General features: G+C 33.3%; 4 protein-coding genes across 9 annotated transcripts; all 4 read left to right on the plus strand.

Moving 5' to 3' along the window:
* Nucleotides 1-5,201: 5,201 nt before the first annotated feature.
* On the plus strand, nucleotides 5,202-8,857 carry LOC140988159 (uncharacterized). Of its 5 annotated transcripts, none has more exons than XM_073457116.1 (4): nucleotides 5,204-5,468; nucleotides 5,799-6,172; nucleotides 6,341-8,212; nucleotides 8,613-8,857. In XM_073457116.1, exons 2-4 carry the CDS (start codon nucleotides 5,829-5,831, stop codon nucleotides 8,725-8,727), a joined length of 2,331 nt encoding a protein of 776 aa, XP_073313217.1. In that variant the 5' UTR covers nucleotides 5,204-5,468; nucleotides 5,799-5,828; the 3' UTR covers nucleotides 8,728-8,857. The 5 variants fall into 5 exon arrangements, with proteins under 5 accessions (XP_073313219.1, XP_073313217.1, XP_073313216.1 ...); XM_073457115.1 differs by having other exon boundaries at nucleotides 5,205-5,468; nucleotides 5,814-6,172; XM_073457117.1 differs by lacking the exon at nucleotides 5,204-5,468 and adding an exon at nucleotides 5,475-5,609 and having other exon boundaries at nucleotides 5,814-6,172.
* A 606-nt stretch (nucleotides 8,858-9,463) lies between these two features.
* LOC140989015 (uncharacterized) lies at nucleotides 9,464-10,409 on the plus strand. Its single transcript, XM_073458171.1, has 2 exons — nucleotides 9,464-9,882; nucleotides 9,981-10,409. The coding sequence occupies exons 1-2, from the start codon at nucleotides 9,648-9,650 to the stop codon at nucleotides 10,268-10,270; spliced, it is 525 nt and encodes a 174-aa protein (XP_073314272.1). The 5' UTR covers nucleotides 9,464-9,647; the 3' UTR covers nucleotides 10,271-10,409.
* A 3,629-nt stretch (nucleotides 10,410-14,038) lies between these two features.
* On the plus strand, nucleotides 14,039-18,787 carry LOC140988243 (CBL-interacting serine/threonine-protein kinase 1-like). 2 transcript variants are annotated; one of them, XM_073457251.1, is made up of 13 exons: nucleotides 14,039-14,185; nucleotides 14,321-14,574; nucleotides 14,839-14,901; nucleotides 15,879-15,950; nucleotides 16,313-16,420; nucleotides 16,546-16,626; nucleotides 16,722-16,901; nucleotides 16,990-17,205; nucleotides 17,294-17,398; nucleotides 17,504-17,620; nucleotides 18,099-18,161; nucleotides 18,247-18,321; nucleotides 18,393-18,787. In XM_073457251.1, exons 2-13 carry the CDS (start codon nucleotides 14,347-14,349, stop codon nucleotides 18,459-18,461), a joined length of 1,377 nt encoding a protein of 458 aa, XP_073313352.1. In that variant the 5' UTR covers nucleotides 14,039-14,185; nucleotides 14,321-14,346; the 3' UTR covers nucleotides 18,462-18,787. The 2 variants fall into 2 exon arrangements, 1 of the variants encoding a protein (XP_073313352.1); XR_012177320.1 differs by lacking the exons at nucleotides 14,039-14,185; nucleotides 18,393-18,787 and having other exon boundaries at nucleotides 14,220-14,574; nucleotides 18,018-18,161.
* Nucleotides 18,788-19,828: 1,041 nt separating this feature from the next.
* On the plus strand, nucleotides 19,829-22,784 carry LOC140989007 (large ribosomal subunit protein uL3m-like). Its single transcript, XM_073458159.1, has 5 exons — nucleotides 19,829-20,292; nucleotides 20,965-21,174; nucleotides 21,563-21,667; nucleotides 22,167-22,280; nucleotides 22,540-22,784. The coding sequence occupies exons 1-5, from the start codon at nucleotides 19,945-19,947 to the stop codon at nucleotides 22,711-22,713; spliced, it is 951 nt and encodes a 316-aa protein (XP_073314260.1). The 5' UTR covers nucleotides 19,829-19,944; the 3' UTR covers nucleotides 22,714-22,784.
* The last annotated feature ends 1,170 nt before the right edge of the window (nucleotides 22,785-23,954 follow it).

Consider the following 23,954-nt stretch of genomic DNA (forward strand, 5'->3'; position numbering starts at 1 on the left):
CATTTCCTACAGTCATGTGCACAGTAACTTCCTTTACTCCCATATTCGATTAACTTCTTTGAAATTTTTCTGCGGTTTTCAAGTTTGATTGTGATGTTAATCTTCCAAGTCGATCAATATATAGGGAATTACATACTTTCCTGGTTGATTCGTTGTTATTTGACCCTGTCACGTAGTCTAATTTGACAGCAAATATCAGAAATTTTTTAACTTTCAGTTTCTTCATTCTTGGGAACTGGTTGTAATATAAAATATGCACGAGCTACAATATATTGAAACAATTAATTTAATGTACGCGTACTCGTAGGAACAAGCAAACTGCGTCATTATTTAATTACAAATATCGTATTCCAGCATATTGTATAATATATATATTTAGTTTTGTTATGATATCCACGTACCGTGTGAATATCTGTACTCACTAATGAGGTGTCAGTTACTTATTGAATATACAATTTTGATATGCTTCATCACATGGAGTATATAGTGTCATATCATTGGCAAAAACTTGTATGAGACGATCTCACGGGTCGTATTTTGTAAGACAGATATCTTATTTGGGTCATCCATGAAAAAGTATTACTTTTTATGCTAAGAGTACTATTACTTTTTATTGTGAATATCGGTATGGTTGATTTGTCTCGGATAAAGATTCGTGAGACCGTCTTACAAGAGACCTACTCCATCTCATTTGTTGGTATAGAGATGGATACGATTGATGGACAACGTAACATATTAAAACTAACCACTCAAGATCGAATATTTATATTCTAATTTAAATGCATATTAGCTTCTTGTTACAATGAAAAATAATTAGGGTCCCGAGTTATATTTTTTCTAAGTCATAGCTAACTTCCCAGAAATTTTAATTATTGGAATGTCCCTTCCGGCTTTCCCTGAAATTATTGGATCGACACTACTTGCTAATAAAATCAATATCTGAGCGCCACTTGCTACAAGAATCAAGATACGCCAAAGCCAATCTTAAAACTCATGCAGTTTAAATTTGGGACGATATGTCGGGTTCGAGCTCAAAATATATATGTACACCAAAAAAAGAAATTTGGAGTCGTTGATATTGAAGGTCCATACAAATTTAAATAAACACATTGATCTAGGTAGATGGGCAAATTGATGCTATGTTTTTTATTTTTTTAAAAGAAAATTTCAATTCAGTTGTATCATTACAAAAAATTTAATATTTTTTTAGATATAAAAGACTAAAATCCAAATAATAAAAAACAGTGGAATTTTTTAAGGGGTTTGAGGATTGATTATTATGGCGATGTTCCTTTTTTTACCTAAGAAGATTCGAATTTAATCAATTTTTATTTGAAAAAAAATAGTATTATGCAACCCAAATGATATTATGTAAATTTAATTAAGTGTCCAAAAAAAATGAAGTAAGAACTGTGTGCTGCTAAATCATTACAAACCAGAAGAGTTCCAAGACTTTGAATTAATTGAAAGAATGGTGGGTGCACAAATTGCATATTGTTTAGGCGATTTTGAAGATTCAAAATTAATTGTGATTTTCAATTCCAATTTCACCAATTCTAAAATATGTAAATATAGATTAAAATTCAATTTAATACTATTTTGTTAAATGAAATATGATCTACATATATAGCTAGTGGTAACGGTACAACCCTAATATTTTGAACAGTACAACAACTCATACATTATGTTTCGATTGTTTTACCAAATAGAAATAATTATTGTACTTCTACAATGTTTATATCAATAATTTCACTTGTAATAAATGAAAATCGATTGTAGAACCCAATGTTTGTCATTTTACTAAACTTTATAGTTGGTTGTGACGGTATAATTTTAATCTTTTAGATCGTACAACAGTTCAAACACCATATTTCGATATTATACTAAACAAAAACAATTATTACATCTCACTCAAACCATCACCGGAAAACTTACACAAGTTTGGATGTGAATGAGTGCAAGTTGCTGATAAGATATAAACAATATTTGCATGTGAATGGGTGCAAGTTGTTGAGACAATTAGGAGTTTGAATTCAATTCAAGGATGCATGGGAATGCGTGAACAGTTAATACAACGGCTAAACAAATCCCGCAACTAGTATATCATAATATAAATCAACATGTTATATATATATAAACCTGCCTAGACAGTGGGCGTTCGTTCGCTAAGGATATAAATGAATCAAACTGTTTGTGAGTTGTTCGGAGCGCGGCTCGATAAAAAGCTCGTTTGAGTTAGTTTGTTAATCATATCAAATCAAGCTCAATCGATCTCGAAAAATTAATCAAACCAAACTAAAGTTTGAGGATATTCGGCTCTTGAGCTCACAAATATGTTCGATAATATACTCGCGAGCTCGAGCTCGGCTTGTTTAGGTGACTAGTAAGCTCGATCTCGAGCTCAAACAATTTTAAATGAGTCAAGCTCAAGCTTGATACTGTTTGGTTTGATTTAGATCGTTTCCATCCTTTAGCCTACCGCTTTTTAAAACAATAGAATTTACCTGTTTTTTTTTCTTTTGGAAATTTAATCTACATTGTTTTAAGGAGTTCACACTGTAGGATTGATCCAAATATCATATAATTTTAACACGTAAGCTTAAGTGAAATTAATTAAGTGGTAATTTGTCAAATTAGAATTCAAACATTGTTTTAAGGGGTACACACTGTAGGATTGATCCAGCTGCTCTTAATGACCAAGAAACCTTTTACGTTTTATTTAGATAATTTCGACCATGACTTTGAAATGAAAAGTAGTTGGGCAAAGAAAGAAGTAGTTGGAGTGGGATGGTAGCTTTGCTTCTTTATATTTTTGTAAATTAATATATTTTCATATATAATATATATATTTTTATGATATTTTTTATATTAAAAAAAAGACAAAGAAAATATGTTTTCCTATATATTAAAAAGACTAACGTTGGATAATTGTCTTGACGATGTTTCCTTCTGAAGCTTCGGACTTGGTGAATTTTGAACGTTGTGAATGTGTGATCGATGCGAACTAAGACTTGGGCATACTCTATAAAAGTCTAGTGGTATTCAAAATAGATTTTCATAAAAGTTAAATGGTATCCAACATTGACTTTTAAAAACTCTATAAAAGTCTAGAGATATTCAAATTTTCAATAGACTTTTAATAACTTCATGGAATTCATTAACATACAAACAGTAAAGCCTAAAGTACAACTATAAATTGTCAAAAATTATATTTGGTTCAACCCAAAGATTTGGATGAATTTTTAAAACTTCTAACTCATACACATGCTCTTTATTTCTCTCTCTATCGCTTTACATCACATCTCTTCTTATCTTCTCTCCTCTCATTTATCTCTATCACTCTCTCAAATTTTTGAAATGTATTTCTATATAGATTTTCATCTTTTCTTTTCAAATTTTTCATTTTTGACTGATTTTTCATTTAATAATTTTTTATTTTAATATCATAGAAAATTTTAAATTCTAGATTTGATTTTGTGTTTTTTAATTTATGATTTATACAAATTAATGTAATATTCAATAATAATAAAAGATGATCCAAAAAAATACCGCTTAATTCTTAATAATTGAATAGACTCGCAACAACCATGATTTTTTAAATTCTTTTTAGTATTTTTAATTAATATGTAAGCTATGATATTTTTATACAAAATAATATCTACATAATGAGAAATAATATTCTTTTCACATGTATGTTATAAATTCAAAAACAAAATTACGGATTAATCGATTGATGTATTTTTAAAAATTTACAAACATGCATATAAACGCACATATATATACATGTACAGATTGATTTAACTTTTAAATAAGTAATTTATTTATTAATATAAATATTAAAAAACTATTTCAAACTGCTTATGTTATATATGTCAATTAAATACTGGTTCAAACAAATTAATACAAAATAATATGTTATAATTAAGTACAAAATTTATAAAATTCTATAAAAAAAATCACAAAAATCTTTAAAAATCTTGTAAAAAAATCTACGTGAATCCACATAAATCTATTTATAAATATTTGAGATTCTGTAAAAGTCAATAAAAATCTATCAAATCCATAAAAGTCTATCATTTGAAAAAATCATTAAAAGTCATCAAAACTCTGAATTGAATATATCATACTTAATTATTTCAAATAAAGAGTCGGGACATTTTTTACTCTTGAGCATCTGGAGAAAAAAATAGGAAAATTTATATTTTTTCGTTTTGTATATTTATCTTTTTGCACCGATTCAGCGTTAGCGTGGTGTTGATATATGTAATATCACGTCACTACTCTGATAAAAAATAATAGAATTGTCAAAAATCGAAATATATAAATTTTAAAATAAAATTTGATGATATAAAATACCAAAATCGAAAAAAAATTTGTCACAAAAGGAATTCATTTTAAAATCATTATGATGTCAATATCAAACTTTTTCTCCAATTTTTTTTATTATCAGTACTCAGTGGCTCATGAATCTATATTCGTAATACAGATCGATCTGATTTATATCAAAAGTGAAAATAATACTTTTGATATAAAAAATAATACTTTTCAGATCAGATATGAGATCCGTATTACAAAATTGATTCGTACGACAGTCTCATATGAGTTTTTGTGATATTTCAATACTTGATAATCACAAACTAGGAGTATAGGTAAATGTTGGAGAACAAAATTTTATTTAAAGATCACAAACTAAAAGCTTACATCGTTGATATTAAAAATAAGTTGGTAGATAGTTTATAAGAAATTTTAAAAGATTCGATCAATTTTAACTTACTTTTAATATATTATAAAAGACCAAAATATTTTTATAAACTTTATTATATCCTAATATACTCTCCAAAAATCAATCACACAAAAATATTATCTAGTAAAATGTCGAGGAAACGAGTTTACATTTAAAATTTAAATTATTTAATAAATGTTTTTTTTCCCAATTGTATGCACAAAGACCTATTTGTATTTGAAAATATCATCAAATTTCTAATAATTATGATAATAAAAAAGATACCGATGATGCCGAACATATAATGCTTTAAATTTGAATTTCTTAATTTATGTAAACGTAAATATTTTACTTTTAAAATAAAATATTATATATTAAGATATTTTTAAATAAAATTTTATATTTTATATCTTCTAATTATGCACATACACTCGACCCGTTACCCATTTTTTGTACTCGTTCCGACCCATCGGTACTTGTCAGACCTTGGTTCGGTGCCATACCCGAGCCTCTCCCCAAAATATATATAAAATGGAAATTATATATTGAGGTTCATGGATTGGGCACACGCGTACGTGGTAACATCCATGGATGCGGGGATAGCTTTGGATTAACCAACGGTTCAGATTTAATTTGGTATCAGTAAAAATTCCCTGGTCCTTGCATCGAGGATCTACTCCTCGTCTCCCTATCTACCCAGGAGACCCGACAAAGTCAAGCTTAATTTCACACTACCGTGAAAAAGGTGAAGCCTCTGGGTTTTTTGGGTTTGAATCGCTGCTTTTTTCTCACTGAATTAAATTACTTACGGAATTGTGCCATCAAATTTTCGGGAGTTGTGAATTTTTTTTTTGAGGTCGAGTTGTTCCTTTTGAACTGTATAAAGGTATAATCTTGGCTGTCGATTGTCATGGTTTCGATTTTTTACTGGTACCAGTTTCTAATTTTGTGCTGTTGGTCGCTGAAAGTTGGTGCATTGTTGTTTCCTTGGGGCTTTTTTATCTGGGAATCCTCGTCGTCTCTTCGCTTGATATTATTCCCGTCTGTTTAGTTTTTCGAGGTGTGATTTTTTCAGTAATTGGGTATACAGGTTATGTGAATTGCGATGGGTACGACGAAGAAAATTATAGCCATATGCCAATCTGGAGGGGAATTTGTGAGCAACAAAGATGATGGGTCCTTATATTATGCGGGTGGGGATGCTTATGCCTTGGACTTGGATCAGGACACCCAATTGAAAGATTTCAAACATGAACTTGCTGAAACATTTCAATGCGGTGTGGATGGCATGGGGATCAAGTATTTTCTCCCTGGGAACAGGAAGACCCTCATCAGTATATCTAAGGATAAGGACCTTCACCGCATGGTTAACTTCTTTAAGGAATCTGACCAGGTGGAAGTTTTTGTATTTACTGCTGCCCGAAATGTGTCCAATATGCCTGCCAGTAGGTACTTTTCATCTTGCAATTTTAGCATGTTCAATATGAACTGTTTCCCCTGCCCTGCGCCGCTGCCCCCAGAATTGTAGTTGCTTGTATGTTGATTTATTATCGGAGCATTATTGAGGTCAATTTTAGTATGTTCCGAATGGAATGCATGATTTTCTTAATTATACAGGTCTAGCAGAACGATTGCTTCTGAGTCAGAACTTCCTACTGATGTCCCTTTGGACCTTATGCAAACTGATGATGCGATTGTCTTGGATGAACCTATTGAAACTACAACACTTGATGTTTATCCTTATGGCCATGAAGATAAGCATCGTAGAGCAGCGACTCAGTGGGAAAATATTATCACTGGTGTGGACCAAAGATTTAATACATTTGCCGAATTCCGCGAAGCTCTGCATAAGTACTCGATTGCCCATGGATTCACCTACAAATATAAGAAAAACGACAGTCATCGTGTTACTGCCAAGTGCAAAACAGAAGGCTGTCCATGGCGTATATATGCATCTAGATTGGCTACCACTCAACTAATATGCATAAAGAAAATGAATCCGGAGCACACTTGTGAAGGGGCTACTGTAAAAGCTGGTTATAGGGCGACTAGAGGATGGATAGGAAGCATCATTAAGGAAAAATTGAAAGTTTCTCCAAATTACAAGCCAAAAGACATAGCGAGTGACATCAAACGTGATTATGGCATTCAGTTGAATTATACTCAAGCTTGGCGAGCCAAGGAGATTGCACGAGAGCAGCTTCAGGGTTCATACAGAGAGGCGTATTCTCAGTTACCACTTTTTTGTGAGAAGATAATGGAGACTAATCCCGGTAGTCTTGCCACATTGAGTACGAAAGAAGATTCAAGCTTCCGCCAACTTTTTGTCTCGTTTCATGCCTCAATATCTGGTTTTCACCATTGCCGCCCCCTTATTTTTCTTGATAGCACTCTTCTTTACTCAAAATACCAAGGTACTTTATTAGCAGCTACGGCCGCAGATGGGAATGATGATTTTTTCCCTGTAGCCTTTGCTGTGGTTGATGAAGAAACCGAAAATAACTGGCACTGGTTTCTGTCACAATTAAAATCTGCTCTCTCGACATCTGAGCAAATTACTTTTGTTTCCGATTTCCAGAAAGGCATAAGAGAATCTTTGCTCGGCATTTTTGGCAAGGAATGCTGCCATGGTTACTGTCTGCGCTGTCTTGCTGAGAAACTTAATAAAGATCTGAAAGGACAATTTTCACATGATGCCAGGCGGCTCATGGTTCAAGATTTCTATGCGGCTGCCTATGCACCAAAACTCGAGGTGTTTGAAAGTTGTGTAAAAAACATAAAGGCCATCTCAGATGAGGCTTATAATTGGGTCATCGGTAGTGAGCCAGATCACTGGGCTAATGCATTTTTTTTTTGTTTGAGATACAATCACATGACATCCAACTTCGGCCAACAGTTATACAGTTGGGTGTCTGAGGTGGATGAGTTGCCAATTACTCAGATGGTCGATGTTTTGCGTGGCAAGATCATGGAACTAATTTATAGGCGAAGGCTTGAATCGACCCAGTGGATTACAAGGTTGACACCTTTTATGGAGGACAGGCTTCAGAATGAGGCAGCAAAATCGAGATCACTTCAAGTGTTACTGTCACATGGGAGTGTCTTTGAGGTCCGTGGTGAATCTGTTGACATAGTTGATATCGATCACTGGGACTGTAGTTGCAAAGGATGGCAACTCACAGGATTGCCTTGTTGTCATGCTATTGCTGTTCTTGAATGCCTTGGCAGGAGCCTCTATGATTATTGCTCTAGATACTTCATGTCGGAAAGCTACCGTTTGACTTATTTGGAGTCGATCAAGCCCATACCAACTATGGAGAAACAAGAGCAAAGTGAAGTGCTGGTGGAAGCGACTATAGTAACTCCTCCGCCTACTAAGCGAGCTCCAGGCCGACCAAAGATGAAATTCGCAGACTCTGTGGATATCATTAAGCGCCAGCTCCAGTGTAGTAAATGCAAGGGCCTAGGCCACAATAAGAAAACGTGCAAGTAAGTTTTTATACTTTCTCCCCCTTGGCTCTTCCTCACACACATAAGGTTCTAAGCAATTAAGCAGTTGGGACTCAAAGATATTGATAGCAGATTTCATCTAGTAGTCATATCTCTGCAGATTCACGTTCCAACGCAGTTGAATCATGAATGATAACAATGACACTATAGTTCTGTTTCATGCATCCAGAATCATATTTGATGTTTCCTTTCCCAAAAATTACGTTGCCACAACTGTCTGCCCGACTTTGTCCGTGTAGTAATAGTACCCCTGGAATCATATTCATAGCTTCAGTGTAATGTACTCTGTCGCATGGTTTTTTTCATATATATGTAGTTCAAGCATGGCCTGGTTTTAGTTTTAGTTTTTCATACTCTGTCTTGGTTGTTTGAACTACAGCAAGGCCAAGGGGCTTGAAGAACCAGAGACTCCTCTTTTGATTGGGGGGCCGACGAGCGACAATGAGCCGGAACCGGAACCGGAACGGGAATGCGAACCCATAGGAAGCAGTTGATTGATTGATTAATTTTGGTGTCCGTGTCTACATGATATCATCTAGCTAGCTTACTTGTGTATAATTGTGACCAAGTACGCCATAGAAATATGATCTACAGATTAGTTTCAAGAAAGCTCTTTTTTAGTTTTGTTTGGATGTTTTCAATATTTTGTGATCCAGTTTTTCTACATGAACTCATTTTTTTAGGCCACCACTTGAAGAAGTTGGGTGTTAAATTTTAAAGTCGCTTACTTTCAAACATGCTTGTTCGACAATATTCTCTGGCTTAGCCAAAATGTCAGAATTTGGCTTAGGCTGGAACAACGAGATGAATTTGTACTATCATTTTCCTCTAGATTTTAACGTTCTAAAAAAAACCGAAATTCGTCAAAGTAAATGGTTTTTGTCATTTGAGGCATTCGATCACATTTCAATTCTTTGAAAAATTAATAACGAAACAGCGTAACGTTTTTTTTCCCTCAAAAAAATAATTTAAAAGACGTCAAGGTTGTCTTTATTAATTATTACACAATAAGAACCGGATTAGCAATTCCGACTCCTTAATATTTGTGAAGAACGAATGTTAAACCGGCCGACCTCTTTGAGGACCAAAAGTAGCGGTTGGAAGTGACTAATTGAAATTGCACGGCAAAATTTGCCACGATTGCTGCCACTCGTCATCTAACTAAAGCTAGCACCGTTCCTCATATCCATCATCTCACCTCCAACTCGACAATATATATACAAACGTGTACATAACAGCAGAACATTCGTTACTTACTCAAATCTCTGAAAGCTCACGGTTTGTTCTTGTGCATGGTGTTGATTGATTGCGAAGATTCATATATATACTTCCGTATGCCATATATGTGGGTGTTGCTTGTTCTAGCTGCGGTAGTTGTACTATTTCTTGTAGTTATATCCCGATATCACGCACCATGAGGAGCAGTGGAGTGTTTTTCGTGCTGTTTTTGGTGGTCGCGGCAGTGATTTTGAATAACACTGATGTCGACTGCAAGGCCACTACTGAAAAGATAGAAGAAGAGGCGGCGGGTGAGGGTAAACAAGCCAAGGGGAGTGACGGTGGTTCGGAATCTTGGGCTGAGTGGGCGAAGGACAAGTTATCCTTTAAATCTGCTGATGATCAAGACAGCCGTTATAACGCCAATCAAGGTATGATGTTCACCTACGCGAAGAAAATTATGTTTTTCAAATGTTAGACGAGTTTCACGCGTATATGTTTACTTGGATATATATTAATCATACCGCAGACAAGACCGGTTGTGTGAAGGACAAGGCATGTGAATCGGCCGAGGAAGCGAGAAAGAAAGCAGCGGAAGCTTATGACAAGGCTGGGGAAGCGAAAGATAAAGTGGAGGAGAAAGTGTGCGATATGGGAAAGAAACTGGCAGAGGAAAGCAAGAAGAGAGCAGCCGAAGCAGAAGACACGTTGTATTGGGCGGAAGAGAGAGCAAAAGAGGGGTACGAAGCAGCCAAATCCATGGCGGAAGAGACGTATGAATCGGGCAAGGAAAAGTTAAGTCACCACCAAGAACTGTGAACGCATGCACCATCTCTTTTGCTGTGTTTTTCTTTTTAGTGTTAAGCAGAATCACATGATTACGATCGAGTGGTTTTTTTTTATTTATTTGTTTCCCTCTTGTTAAATTAAATTTACTTTATTTTAATAATATTTTCAAGAATCAGAACAATAAATAAAAAAGGAATTGATATTCACCCTTGTCTCTTGTACGTATGTATTTGCTTTAATTCTCTAATCTCCTTTTTCCACTATGGTATTTTTATTTCATTTCTTCCTACAATTTTCAAGGTGTTCATCTTTTTTTTAAAAAAAATGTGAAAAAATTAATCTTGTGGAAATCTTAATCTTAATTACTAATGAATATTGATTAATTTTTTTGAAATATTATACATAGTTGTGTGTGTACAATAATTGTTTTTGTTCATGCATCTGTGCGTGTACCAATCTTTCTTTCTTTTCTTTTCTTTTTTTTTTTGTATAGGTTCTTTTGTTTTCTTAAAAAAATTAGAAATTAAATTTTGAAAATTTTAAAGAACAAATTGAAATTTTACAAGAGAACGAACGTGATATCATTTATCCCAACCACCCAAGAGTATTAGAGTTTTCAGGATCGGATCATGATATTTGTTTAGAAATTCATCTTGTATCACTTAGAGCTTTCAGGATCGGATCATGATCTTTGTTTTGAAGTTCATCTTGTATCACGAATCCAAAGGCTTTCAGTTTGATACTGAAAAGAAAATTACTGAAAAGAAAATTGGTATTGGATTCCAAGAGATAATTTATTCATTGAAATAATCGTTTCCTTAAATTTAATTTACTTATTGATAAGATTGTGTTAAATATTGAATTAAAAGTTTTGTTTTTTAGATAAGATATTTATGATAAAGATTTTATGATATGGTATTATTGATTTAAAAAGAGTTTATTTTTAATAAAACTCTTTAACGTCCATATCTTGTAAATTTTTTTTTGAAGATAAAACCTTTTGAAAATAAAACGTAGAAAAAAAAGAAGCTGTAAATAAAAGAACCAAGATCAGGAAAGAGCTGGAAAAGGGCTCTGGGGTTGTTTGACTTTTGGTGGCGGTGTATTGTTTGCACTTTAGCACGCTTTGATTTTCAGATAAAAATAATTCACAAAAACTTCGATTTGACGAGTGATTATTTTTTCCCGAGGCACTGTACAATTATATTTGTGCACAATTAATCATGAGTTATTTTAGTTTAAGCTATTTATTTGTGTTATATTATTCTGCTGTGTGTTGTGTCGAGTGTTATAACATTTGGTATAACATTTAATTCTGATAAACACAAACTCTAGTATATTTTTTACATTTTATGTTAAACAAAATAATAAACATCTTTCAAATATGAAAAGGTCGTGTTAATCAAATAGCTAAAACTTGTGTGAGACGGTCTTACGGATCGTATTTTGTGAGACGAATATCTTATTTGGGTCATCCATGAAAAAGTATTATTTTTATGTTAAAAGTATTAATTTTTATTATAAATATGGATAGGATTACTTATCTAGATTCTCTTAAAAGAGACTTACTCTAATCAAAAAATTATTCCTGTCAATTGCCACAATACCGAAGATAGCTTAATTAGTCTCATTTACCATCTACAGGCCAGGAAATGCAGTTGCGATTATCATATAATAATATACAAATATGTCCATTGATTTCATGCATGTGGAACACCCAAATAATTGATGCAAGAGATGATTGATTGGTCCCTTCTTGCATTATTAGTGCCCCTCAATTATAATATTAATAAGGGCTAGCTTGTCTTTATTTTTATATTTTGAATATAATAATATTTCCCCTCAATTATTATTTGTATAAATTTAATGAGGCATGGGACATGGTTTTCATTAATTAATTATTAAAATAGTATGATTGATTTTTGCTTGAGTGTTTGAAATAATTCTTCATTAAAATAATTTCGATCTTGACAAAATATTAATTTTATTCGAAACTTCGAAATTTGTTTCAAATTTGTGCCAACTTTGAAATATATAATCATTCTTTTTTATATGTGGCAAGTTTTAGAAAATTTAAAATGTCTAAATTGTGAATTTCGGGATTTTTTTTTGTTTTAAATTAAATAGAGTTCACGTGAAATAAATGATTTTGGATTTACGAAATTGTGAATTTTATTATTGAAATTAAATAAAAACTGATGTGAAATAAATAATTTTATATGATTTTCCTAGATGATTCGACTAAAGCGACGTACATTTTATTATTATTTTTATTAAAGATATGTGAGAAAATTAGGTACGGAAAAAGTGAAATGTCTTTTGGTATAAAGGCATAATTAATTTATTTTCTCCATATTTCAAAAGGAGGCCTTATAACTTTTGTTTACAACAAAGTCATTATCAAGAATATGTCCAATTAAGAAACGATGGATTCTCGTCCCTTCCAATTAATTATGTTTAATTTTTTTTAAAAAAAAAACTAGTATATATCTTTACAAGAATCCCTCGAATATTCTGATTTTCTAATCGTTTTCACATCAACATTTTTTCTCGAAATTACAACTTATTTTTAATATTATTCTTGTCAATTTACATTATGACCTCTACTAATCTCTATAATAATAATATGACTTTTATTTGAATATAAATCAATTTAATTATAAAAAAAGACTTTACAACATGTGCACATACGTTGGTGTAGATAATATTTATGAGAGTAATAATTGTGGTGAAATACATGAGCTGTTTTACGATTTTACGTGTTTGAATTGAGTTATTATTATCAATTATAATTTTTGTTAGGCTGACATCCATGTTGAAAAACAATTACTTTTACGTCGTGTTTTTGTATTACTTGATTGAATAGGTTTCTTGTGAGACGGTCTCGCGAATCTTTATCTGTGAGATGGGTCAATCCTATCGATATTCATAATAAAAAGTAATACTCTTAGCATAGAAAGTAATATTTTTTCATGGATGACCCAAATAAGATATTCGTCTCATAAAATATGACCACATGAGACCGTCTTGCATAAATTTTTGCAATCTTATTATTTAACATTGTCCTCTACTTTTTTATATGATGGTCAAAATTAACTTTGTTATTTAACATGGCTGGTGCATCTCTTCCCTTCCCTTCCCTTTCGATTATTACGCGTGAAAACCAACTCAATCACGAAAGTACCACTATACCCCTCAATTAATGGAGATTTTTTTCATTACTTGGTGAGAAAATGAAAATCGAAAATGAGAAGAAGCACATAAAATTTTGTCATCACGTGTGCAACTTCACACCCATGTTACATAATAATTTTTATAATATAATTAATAAAAAAATATTACTTTTACAATAAAAAATAATATCATAAAAATAAATAATAATAATTTTTATAAATCAAATACTTTTCACTAAAATTAACAAATATTATATTATTTTTCATAACATAACTAATGAAAATGATATTTTAAAGTGAAAAATAAATAATTTTTTTTACAAAAAAAATAATAATTTTCACGAATCGGTTATGTGGAAATCTGTAACACAAAGTTGAGTTGTAACACGGTTTCACGAAAATTTTTGTGATATATATATGACAGGGATTTGTCTATCTATGCTAGACTCTAGTATTACTCCCGGTGTAACATCTGAATTCATTCAAAACAATAAATACTAATGAAATTCACATTTTTTTTTGTTTAAAATCATATATTTGTGCTAAAATCTTGTATAAAAATATAACACGAGTGCTTCTTTATACGTAAGTAAATGAAAAATAAATAAAATTAAATTCAAAGAGTCAATTGGCAGCGAGGTTCGGGTTATGAAGGGGACAACGCGCACACACACGGCCATTTAAAAGAGTTGGAATTGGGAATACCGTTTCAAAAGTTCCGAGAGACGCAGAAACCAGTCAGAGGAGGCTGCCTAAATTTCTACCCAATCCAGTAAATATCTGTATCTATATATATATATAGACACTCACACACACACACACACACACACACCAATAGCTACACACGACTAAATTGTACTGCCAGGAGAAATATCAAATATCTAGAGTTGCTAACGTACCGGGGCAGGCAAATTTTGCGATTGATTGCTGGAAATGGTGCTGTTACACGCCGGAAATGATGAAGAATTGCGAGGATCGGACGAAGAGCCGATCTGGAAGAGGAAAAAAGGGATGCGATTGGGGAAGTACGAGTTTGGGAGGACACTGGGAGAAGGCAATTTCGCGAAGGTCAAATTCGCCAGGCATGTAGACTCGGATCGCCCCTTTGCCATCAAGATCTTGGAGAAGAACACGATCCTGGACCTCAAGCTCACCCATCAGGTACTGGAGCCGATCGATTTTTCGATCATTTCTTAAGAAACTTTCCTGGTCAACAGTTTGTGGCCGTGTTTGGATTTACCTGATTTTCTGTTAATTGGTGATAATCGAAGAAGAGGCGAGGAGGCATGCAGCTACCTCCATATTGTGATTCAATCGATTGATTGATTTTCGCCATATACAAACTGTTATAGTAGTAATTTTTGTGATTTCTTCTTTTTTTATATCTGACATGTTAATGAAATTATTTCGGTTGGAGGAGTGCAGATTAAGAGGGAAATTGGCACTTTGAAGCTTCTCAAACATCCAAATGTTGTCAGATTATACGAGGTATGCGTGTTTCAACTTTTGCGATGCCTCACGTGCATATAATCATCACTTCTTACTTAAGTAGGGATTAAACCCTGTTGCTTCGCCATTTTTAAAGCGACAATCGTGATCATGAGCAAAATAATGTATTGGGGTTTATTTCGCTCTGTGCTTTTGGTGGGGCTTTCACTTTTTGTTAACAACAATTAATCAATTTCTGGACAAGGCTTCTTGTTCTAATGGATTAAGTTCATAGATGCATTATCTAATCTATCATATTTGCTATCGGGAGAGTCGATTATTTTTTTGTAAATGCTAATTTTCCTTTGTTTGCAACTTTACAGTAGAGACAACATTCGTAATAAATAATGAAAAGACTCGTTTGTTTGAGACATCTTTGAAATAATAATAATAATAATAATAATAATAATAATAATAATAATAATAATAATTGCTGTTATTTATTATGGAAAAATAAGCCGTGGATTGTGAGTATTGATTTGATTAGCGACAAGGAAAGGAATGCATTGTAGCAGAAAGCGAGGATTCCTTTTTGTGGCGGACGTAGCAGTACACAAAAGGGTAAAATGGGAAATTGATAACGGCTATTCATTTTATCATTGGCCTTTGGGCCCCATCGTTTGTCTCTTCTTGTGGTGCACAAATGTGGCTACCCGATGTCACACACAGCATGTTTCTCGTTTGTTTTTTTCTTTTCTTTTTCCCTTTTTTTCGTGGGGGTTAACACACCACATGATAAAATTGGAGTGTCTCAACTATATAATGTTGACATTGAGAATAAAATAAAAATAATATAATATAATAACAATAATGATGATAAACTGATAATATCACTCAAAAAAAATATATATGTGGTGGGTAACATGATATACGTCATTAGAAAAATTGTGGTTTTCTTGATTTGTTTTTTAGTTCTGGACACTCTCTCTCTTTACAAAAACTGGTGCTGACATCTACGTGAATGAACATGGAAACAGGTATTAGCGAGCAAGACCAAGATATACATGGTCCTTGAGTACGTGAATGGTGGTGAATTATTTGATCGAATTGTAAGTATCCTTTCCATGATGCAGGCCTGGATTAACACACACACACACACACACACACACACACACACACACACATGTATTTCGTTAGTGCTCTGTTAAGTGTTAAGAATCTAAATAAATCTATTTTTGGAATACCAGTTGTATTCTTTTTTGTGTACACTTGTCCTTTTTAGAAGTATCCATGCGCATGAAAATGTTTTTATATCATTAGTACACTCCTTTTCTCGGAACAATCTTGAAATCATTGCTTTGTTCCCCCCAAAACCTCAGATGCAACGGTCTATAACGATCAAAAAATTTTACGTTCACATATATTATTATATAAGATTACAATTATGGTTATCATTTTTCGTGGTTTACAGGCATCCAAAGGGAGGCTCCCAGAAGCTCAAGGCAGAAAGCTCTTCCAGCAGTTAATTGATGGCGTTAGTTACTGTCATAATAAAGGTGTTTTTCACAGAGATCTCAAGGTGAGTAGAGTAATGACCCTGACTAAATGATCAGTAGAATTCATGCTACGCCATTTTCAATTCAACCTTCTTACCACCAGGCAGTTATTCATGGTCTGATGTGTTGTTTGCATGAATTAATGCAGCTAGAAAATGTGTTGATTGATGCAAATGGAAACATTAAGATAACAGATTTCGGCCTCAGTGCCTTGCCTCAACATTTTAGGGTAGCCCACGAATCTAGATACTCCTTAAATTATGCTATTTTCAACATGTTCTTATTCAGTTAAATTTATTTTTCCAACTAAATATGCCTATTCAGGATGATGGCTTATTGCATACAACTTGTGGAAGCCCGAATTACGTTGCCCCTGAGATTCTCTCAAACAGAGGATATGATGGTGCGGCCTCAGATACATGGTCATGTGGCGTCATCTTATACGTGATTCTGACGGGATACCTTCCCTTCGATGATCGAAATCTTGCAGTTCTTTATCAGAAGGTTTGGTGCCCACCCCAAAAAAACTTCTTAGGCACGATAATAGAATTACTCCATCTTTTGAAGTTTGATGTTCTGAATTGTGTATCAGATTACTAAGGGGGACGCTCAGTTACCAAAATGGTTATCTCCGGAAGCCAAAAACCTAATAAAGAGGATTCTGGATCCCAACCCTCGTTCACGGTTGACCATAGATGAAATAAAAGAAAATGGCTGGTTCAAACAAGACTACACCCCTTCAGATCCCACGGAAGAAGAAAATGAAAATGATTGCACAGACGATGACGTATCTTCTTCAAATGAGGCAGTGAGAACTAAATCATTTATTCTTGAATTTATTTTCTGTTAATATTATTCTATGCTAAATCCAATGCATTCTCAATCTGCTGTTTTAGCATTCAGATACAGAAAAAGATCATGATTCACCATCTCTAATCAATGCATTTAAGTTAATCGGAATGTCCTCTTGCCTAGATCTTTCGGGTTTCTTTGAAAAAGAGGTAAGAGCGACGATAATGTGATAACAGCTTCACGCTCACACACATGTATATATCTTTTAGAATAAGTTAGCTCTATTAATACTAAATTGTGTAAATTATGATCAGGATGTTTCTGAGAGGAAGATCAGATTTACATCAAATCATTCTCCCAAGGAATTGTTGGACAGGATAGAAGATACAGTCATACAAATGGGATTTCATGTCCAAAAGAAAAACGGAAAGGTTAATTTTTATGCACTAATTCCTATCCTCAAAAAATATAACAAACAATTTGGCATAGCACTCTGCGTCCCATGGGATCAATCTTTTACCCAGTAGTTTGATTTATAACATGGACCAACTAATAGTGATTATGCTGAATTTCAAATTACGATAAACTTGGAGAAAATTGTATGTAATAAACATATCACAAAATTGTAGTTCAGTCGTAAAGACCTACATTCATGACACATAAAGCAGAGATTTATAAATCTGTTAAGCTCTCTCACCTTTTTAGATCGATAAATAGTATATGTGGGGATCTTTTCTGAACCAAATTACATTCAAATGATATCGAAGATGCATTGAAATCTTTATAATATCGATCTGATTCCAAAATATATTTGTTCATTTCTAACAGGTTCCAGCATAAAATCTAAGTTTTTTCAGGGCGAATCCGACGTGTTTTTCTAAATGACGTGTTAATTTTGAATGCGTACAGTTGAAAGTCATGATGGACAGCAGAAGTCAGAATGCGTCTGGAAGTCTCTCGGTAGCTGCAGAAGTAAGTTCATGACACATGAGATGCTGGTTTTGAACATCGATTTTTCTTAGCTTGCCAATAATGGTAAATTTTGCTACTCCATCAGGTTTTTGAGATAAGTCCATCCTTGTACGTAGTTGAGTTGCGAAAAGAATGCGGTGATCCTATAGTTTACAGACAGGTAAATTTCTTTTTTAACAGTCCCTTTGTTGCATGTATGTAATTTCCAACAACCCGCCATGGTTTATGCAGTTGTGTGACAAATTATCAAACGAGTTGGGCGTACCACAAAGCCAAGAGCAGCCAGCTCTCAGCCACTGAATTCTAAAAAGTTGTGGCTTCAACCATTGCTGGTAAAGCAATCGTTGTGTACCCATTTTATCATAGCTAATTCAATCAAAACTTCATGAATATTCAAAGTATGCGAAAACTCAAGGTTCGAAGACGTCCTTGTTTTGTATGGTTGGAGGTATGTGTACCCGGCTAAAAGATAGAAAATATACACTCCTTCAACATCTCCCCTGGTGTAGATGATATATACCTTTCCATTTACTTGTACGAGTCAGATGGTGCATTCTCTCACCATTTATGTGAACGAATATAGTCGATGAGGAATGCGCAATCCTGGATTTACAACAATTCTTTTCTTCCTTTTGAGTAAAATGTGCAGAATTAACATGTTCGAGTGTAAGAGGAAACTGCTTGAAAATTATATCATTCAACTAACGAATGATTTTAATTAGACTAATAATCATGACAACTGGTGAATAGCCAAAACAGATTTCAAGCTTAGAATAATTAAAACAAAGATATAAAGGGGAATTCAACTCAACTAGCGGTCAATCCCGTAAGTAGGAGACGTCGCATTGTCATTTTTAATTTTGCAAAAAAATCAACTACTGATTTGGAAAAGATAATATATTATTTTGCATTTTTTAAAATCAAATTTAATTTAGTTGAATGAAAAATAATGCCGTAAATATTTTAAGGGGTTATAATTTTTAAATCGAGTAAATTTTAAATTTTAAGTCGATTTAAATAAATTAAATAACTCGTAAAAAATTTAGATAATCACAATCCACCAAATCTATTTTTTTTCTTTCTTTGCATTACATTTACTTGTTAGCAAAAACTTGTATGAAACGGTTTCACGGGTCGTATTTTGTGAGACAAATATCTTATTTGGGTCATCCACGAAAAAATATTATTTTTTATGCTAAGAGTATTACTTTTTATTGTGAATATCGGTAGGGTTGACCCGTCTCACAGCTAAATATTCGTGAGACCGTCTCACAAGATATCTACTCTTACTTATTTTCTAAATTAGTTTTTATATTATAGTATGAACCTCAACAGAGAAATCAATCTGAAATTAATATTTATTATCACAAATAATTTACTTTTATTTTTCCCTTTAAAAAAAAGTTTATGGGATATATATTTGAATGATTTTTATATTAAAATGTTTACAGTCAAATTGTTAAATATTTTACGATAAACAAGTCAGATTAAGAAAATATTTTTTCACATAGTATTGATTTTAAATTAAATGTTATGTTGGAATTAAATTTGTTAATAATACGATAACTTTTTATAATATTTTATTATGATAATTACTATTTAAAAGATTTTCAAAGAATATTAACTAAAAACTATTCAAGTTTTGCATGTTTTGGTATTTATTTACTATACCAGAAGGGGATTTCAATTTCACCTCTAATTAGCTGTCTTTCTTCAACCCTAAACCCTACTCTCCCTCTTCGCATGCGCTCCAATCGAACCTTGAAATCCGACCAAATCTCCCATGTCTGCCGCATCCAGAGGTCTCTTTTCTCGCCTAACCCGCGTCTACATCTGCCGCAGAACCCTCACGCAGGCCCCTCCCGAGCCGCCCATCTTCTGCCGCAGTCAGCTGAGAGCATTCACCGCTGAGGCAGAGAATGGTGATCCGGCGAGCTGCCGAGTCATCGAAGCAAAACCCGGGATAATGACCAGAGACTCGAAGAGGACTGGTGCAATCGCCGTTAAGTGTGGAATGACGGCGTTATGGGACAAGTGGGGCGCCAGGATTCCCATTACCATTCTTTGGCTGGATGATAACATCGTCTCCCAGGTCAAAACCCCCGAGAAGGAAGGCCTTTGTGCACTTCAGGTTCATGAATTACTAACTGCGGTCTTCACCAACCTCCATTTGTTACATTATTTGCCTCTCCTTTTTTTTTTTTTGCTTTTTTAGTTGGTTCCGGCCAATGTGGCAATGCTCCAATTCAACCAATTTGTCTCAGCTTTAGTGTGAGTTTTTACTTGGCTGATCACAGATCACCGATCACTTTCTGTACTAATTTGAATTAAGGGATTGTTGTGGCTTACGCGCTACAGCATTATGGCCTTAAACCTCGGTAGCATTATTGGATAATCCTAGCTTCTAAATGGAAAGTGTCAGGAATCAGGTGAATTATTTCGAGATTTGATTGTCTAGCTCAGATACTTTCTAGTATTTTCTGTTCCATGTTTGTCAGCATCCGCATGTATGAATTGGTATTGAAATTCATAAAAACTAAAACAGACGAGATAAGGGGCATTTCTAGTTCTATTTTGAGGTGCCAATTTTGTGCTTCCTCAATTTTTTCTTCCTATGTATTAAACTTCTCAAATCAACTCTTTCAAGGGATGTTTTCACCTGAGTTTTGTTGGATTTTTGAATGTAACCTCTATGTATGAACAAGCTGAATAGATGTGTGCTGAGTTCATGTGCTTGGTAATTTTAATTGAAGCTCTAGAGTTGCAAATTTTTTTGATTGGCTTCATGTCTGGTGGTAGCTAGATTGGGTGTGGACAAAAGAAAGAGAAGCATTTGAGAATGCCTGAAGTGGGCCATTTCAGAGCGCAGGGTGTGCCCATGAAAAGGAAGCTTAGGGAGTTTCCTGTGACTGAGGATGCTCTTCTTCCAGTTGGTACAACTATTGGTGTGCGCCATTTTGTTCCAGGGCAGTTTGTAGATGTCACCGGAATCACTAAAGGAAAAGGGTTCCAGGTGACAGTTTAATTATACTGCATGTGATAAGTGTCATATGCTTTTGTAGTATGTATATCATTATTTTTCTTTCATATAACCAATTATGTGAATTATCCGCAAAAATATTGACCATGTTAAGTTTGTGAAAATAGTACTCATCGATAAAGTTGTGTTCTTCTATCTGAATATGGCATGCTATGTACAGCATAGGGCTAGTTAAAAAGAATGTGACAATTTGATTTCACGAAAGAGAAAATGGACAAAATTCTTCTTAGAAGTGATTTCTATTTATGTCTGCATTACTGCTAAAGTGACTAAGTTAAGGAATTCTATGTTACTCTTGTGAGTGATTGCAATTTTTTTCAACTGCATTATAACACGGTGATTCCATTTTTCCTGCTTGTAGGGTGGGATGAAACGATGGGGCTTCAAAGGTATGCCTGCATCTCATGGTGCATCATTATCTCACCGAAGTATTGGTTCTACTGGTCAGAGGGATACTCCAGGGAAGGTATAATGTTACAGTCTAGTTGTTTTTAATCTGGTATGATTGCTATTGTATATGTAGCAACTAACATTATCAACTATTCTTTCCAAAAAATAAAAATAAAAATAATTTCCACTATTTTTTCTTTACGATATGATAATCTAACGCTTAATATAGCAATTTCACGCAACTTCATATCTAAGCGCTATAGTGTCTTTTGGAGAAACCAAAGCTGTTTCTCTAACTTACTTAAGTTGTTCATCCTTTGAAAGAGGAAATAATTTGCTGAAGTCCTAAAAAGCAACAAGTTAGATATGATGTTTGAGCATGAAATATCTGTGACCCAGGAAACCTTTATCAAACAACCCCACTGGAAATTTCTGTTTTAAAAGCATTGGGTTCCGGCCTAGAAAGTTGAAGACTTGTTCCAGGGGTTAAAATTTGCTTTGCTACTTTTTATATTGAATTTTTCTTTGGCGTTTTTTGTACCTGAAACTTTCTATATAATATGATGTTTAAACAGGTATTTAAAGGAAAGAAGATGCCTGGCCACATGGGTGTTGATCAAAGAACAGTAAAAAATGTATGGATACACAAAATTGATCCCGCTAGGAACTTAATGTGGGTGAAAGGCCAAGTACGGTTTTCTTTTCCATCATATACTCTTCAGTGATCTGAATGCTTAGATCCAAATACATCATATTCCCTACCTTTCTAAAATCAATATTCGTTATTGGAGGTTGAATTTTATTGAAAATATTGTTAAACACATTCTGACATAATTATCAAATCAGGATATTACAATGTTTATGCAAAATTACTTTTGTCATTCTGTCTCATTTTCTCACGCTCTTGTCAATCAAATGCCCTTTTATAGACTCGTGATGAATTTGCAGGTTCCCGGAGCGACTGGCAATTTTGTTTTTATAAAAGATGCTGTGTACAAGAAACCAGACATTTCATTGCTTCCATTTCCTACTTATTTTACTCCTGAAGATGAAGATCAAACAACATTGGAACCTTTGATAGCTGACCTTGGTGATGCTGATCCTTTTATGGCCGCGGATTGATCACAACGTTTGCCATGTGTAATGTTTCGTGTTTCTTGTCTCCATGACTAGTGGCAGACAATATTTCTTGATCACAATGTTTGCCATGTGTAATGTTTCGCGTTTCTTGTCTCCATGACTAGTGGCAGACACAATTTCTTGCGGTAAAATTTTGATGAAGCAGACTATGGGCAATGATCATTTTCGTTTTACCATACTAGACTAGATAGAGTTACAAGGACTTTAATTCAATCCTATTAGTTTAGAATGTTGTTTCTGTTCATTAGGTAAAAGCGATTAATAAATGTATTGAACCAGCAATCGATCATCAGCCACGGAGGAAAATGGTATCGGAATTTAAAGTCTTTTGCTGTTTGGTTTCAAGTATTCTCTCTATTTCTCTTGGTACTTGTCGTGTCTTGTTCTTCTTGGTTTGTGTATGTATTTTGGAAATTGGTTAAAAGAATGAAAAAGGATAGTGACTCTAATACATCGAATATAAGTTTGATTTGTTTGGTTCGAGTTCTCTTGTCGAGTTTTATTAGATAACATATCGGGTTTGACATTTGTTATCTTTTTTATTTATATTTATCATATAATTAACAAATGTGTTTAGTTAGTTATCGAATAAAATAATTTAAAATTATATCACGCTTAAGGTATATACGTACGTATTAAATAGGCTGAGTTCGCTCAACAAATATTAGCAAAAACAATTATGTGAAATATTGAAAGTAAAATGTGTAATGAAATAAATTTATCAAAATTTTTATTCATTGTGTTTGGATTTATAAATTTTAAATCCATTGATTTCAAATATATTTTTGATATAAGAGAACTAAAATCATAAACTTCGAATCTATATCTTTCAATTTTATATAATAATTCAATTTAATTACGATAAACTTCATGTTTACACAATTTTACCGCAATAAATAATGTGTGGATGCTAGGATGAAAATATCATTTGAAATTCATTGTAATTTACATTGTTAATATGTAAATAAGTAATATTTGATTTATTGTTTCATTATAAACAATAAAACTATAATCGAAAAAAATTTCGATTTTATATTTACAAGTAAAGTACAATTTTCCTCCAAAATATCCCGAAGACAATATTTTCATTAAAACCAGTTTTTTCAGTAAAATCTTTTACAGGAAATTTATAAAATGAGTTTTTTGAAATAAAATTATTATTATTTTAATGAATAATAATTAATTGAATACAATGACATAAAAAATGAAGAAACCCTTGAAAA

Source organism: Primulina huaijiensis, chromosome 11 (assembly GCF_012295235.1).
Source record: "Primulina huaijiensis isolate GDHJ02 chromosome 11, ASM1229523v2, whole genome shotgun sequence".
Classification (NCBI taxonomy): Eukaryota; Viridiplantae; Streptophyta; class Magnoliopsida; order Lamiales; family Gesneriaceae; genus Primulina; species Primulina huaijiensis.

Excerpts from the sequence above, each read along its gene's own strand:
- LOC140988159 (XM_073457116.1), top strand. The coding sequence starts at position 5,829 with ATGGGTACGACGAAGAAAATTATAGCCATATGCCAATCTGGAGGGGAA. Across the intron at positions 6,173-6,340 it reads TCCAATATGCCTGCCAGTAG|GTCTAGCAGAACGATTGCTT; the intron begins GTACTTTTCATC and ends TTAATTATACAG. Across the intron at positions 8,213-8,612 it reads CACAATAAGAAAACGTGCAA|CAAGGCCAAGGGGCTTGAAG; the intron begins GTAAGTTTTTAT and ends TTTGAACTACAG.
- LOC140989015 (XM_073458171.1), top strand. The coding sequence starts at position 9,648 with ATGAGGAGCAGTGGAGTGTTTTTCGTGCTGTTTTTGGTGGTCGCGGCA. Across the intron at positions 9,883-9,980 it reads CCGTTATAACGCCAATCAAG|ACAAGACCGGTTGTGTGAAG; the intron begins GTATGATGTTCA and ends ATCATACCGCAG.
- LOC140988243 (XM_073457251.1), top strand. The coding sequence starts at position 14,347 with ATGGTGCTGTTACACGCCGGAAATGATGAAGAATTGCGAGGATCGGAC. Across the intron at positions 17,399-17,503 it reads CGGGTTTCTTTGAAAAAGAG|GATGTTTCTGAGAGGAAGAT; the intron begins GTAAGAGCGACG and ends AATTATGATCAG. Across the intron at positions 18,162-18,246 it reads GTCTCTCGGTAGCTGCAGAA|GTTTTTGAGATAAGTCCATC; the intron begins GTAAGTTCATGA and ends CTACTCCATCAG.
- LOC140989007 (XM_073458159.1), top strand. The coding sequence starts at position 19,945 with ATGTCTGCCGCATCCAGAGGTCTCTTTTCTCGCCTAACCCGCGTCTAC. Across the intron at positions 20,293-20,964 it reads AAGGCCTTTGTGCACTTCAG|ATTGGGTGTGGACAAAAGAA; the intron begins GTTCATGAATTA and ends GGTGGTAGCTAG. Across the intron at positions 21,668-22,166 it reads AGAGGGATACTCCAGGGAAG|GTATTTAAAGGAAAGAAGAT; the intron begins GTATAATGTTAC and ends ATGTTTAAACAG.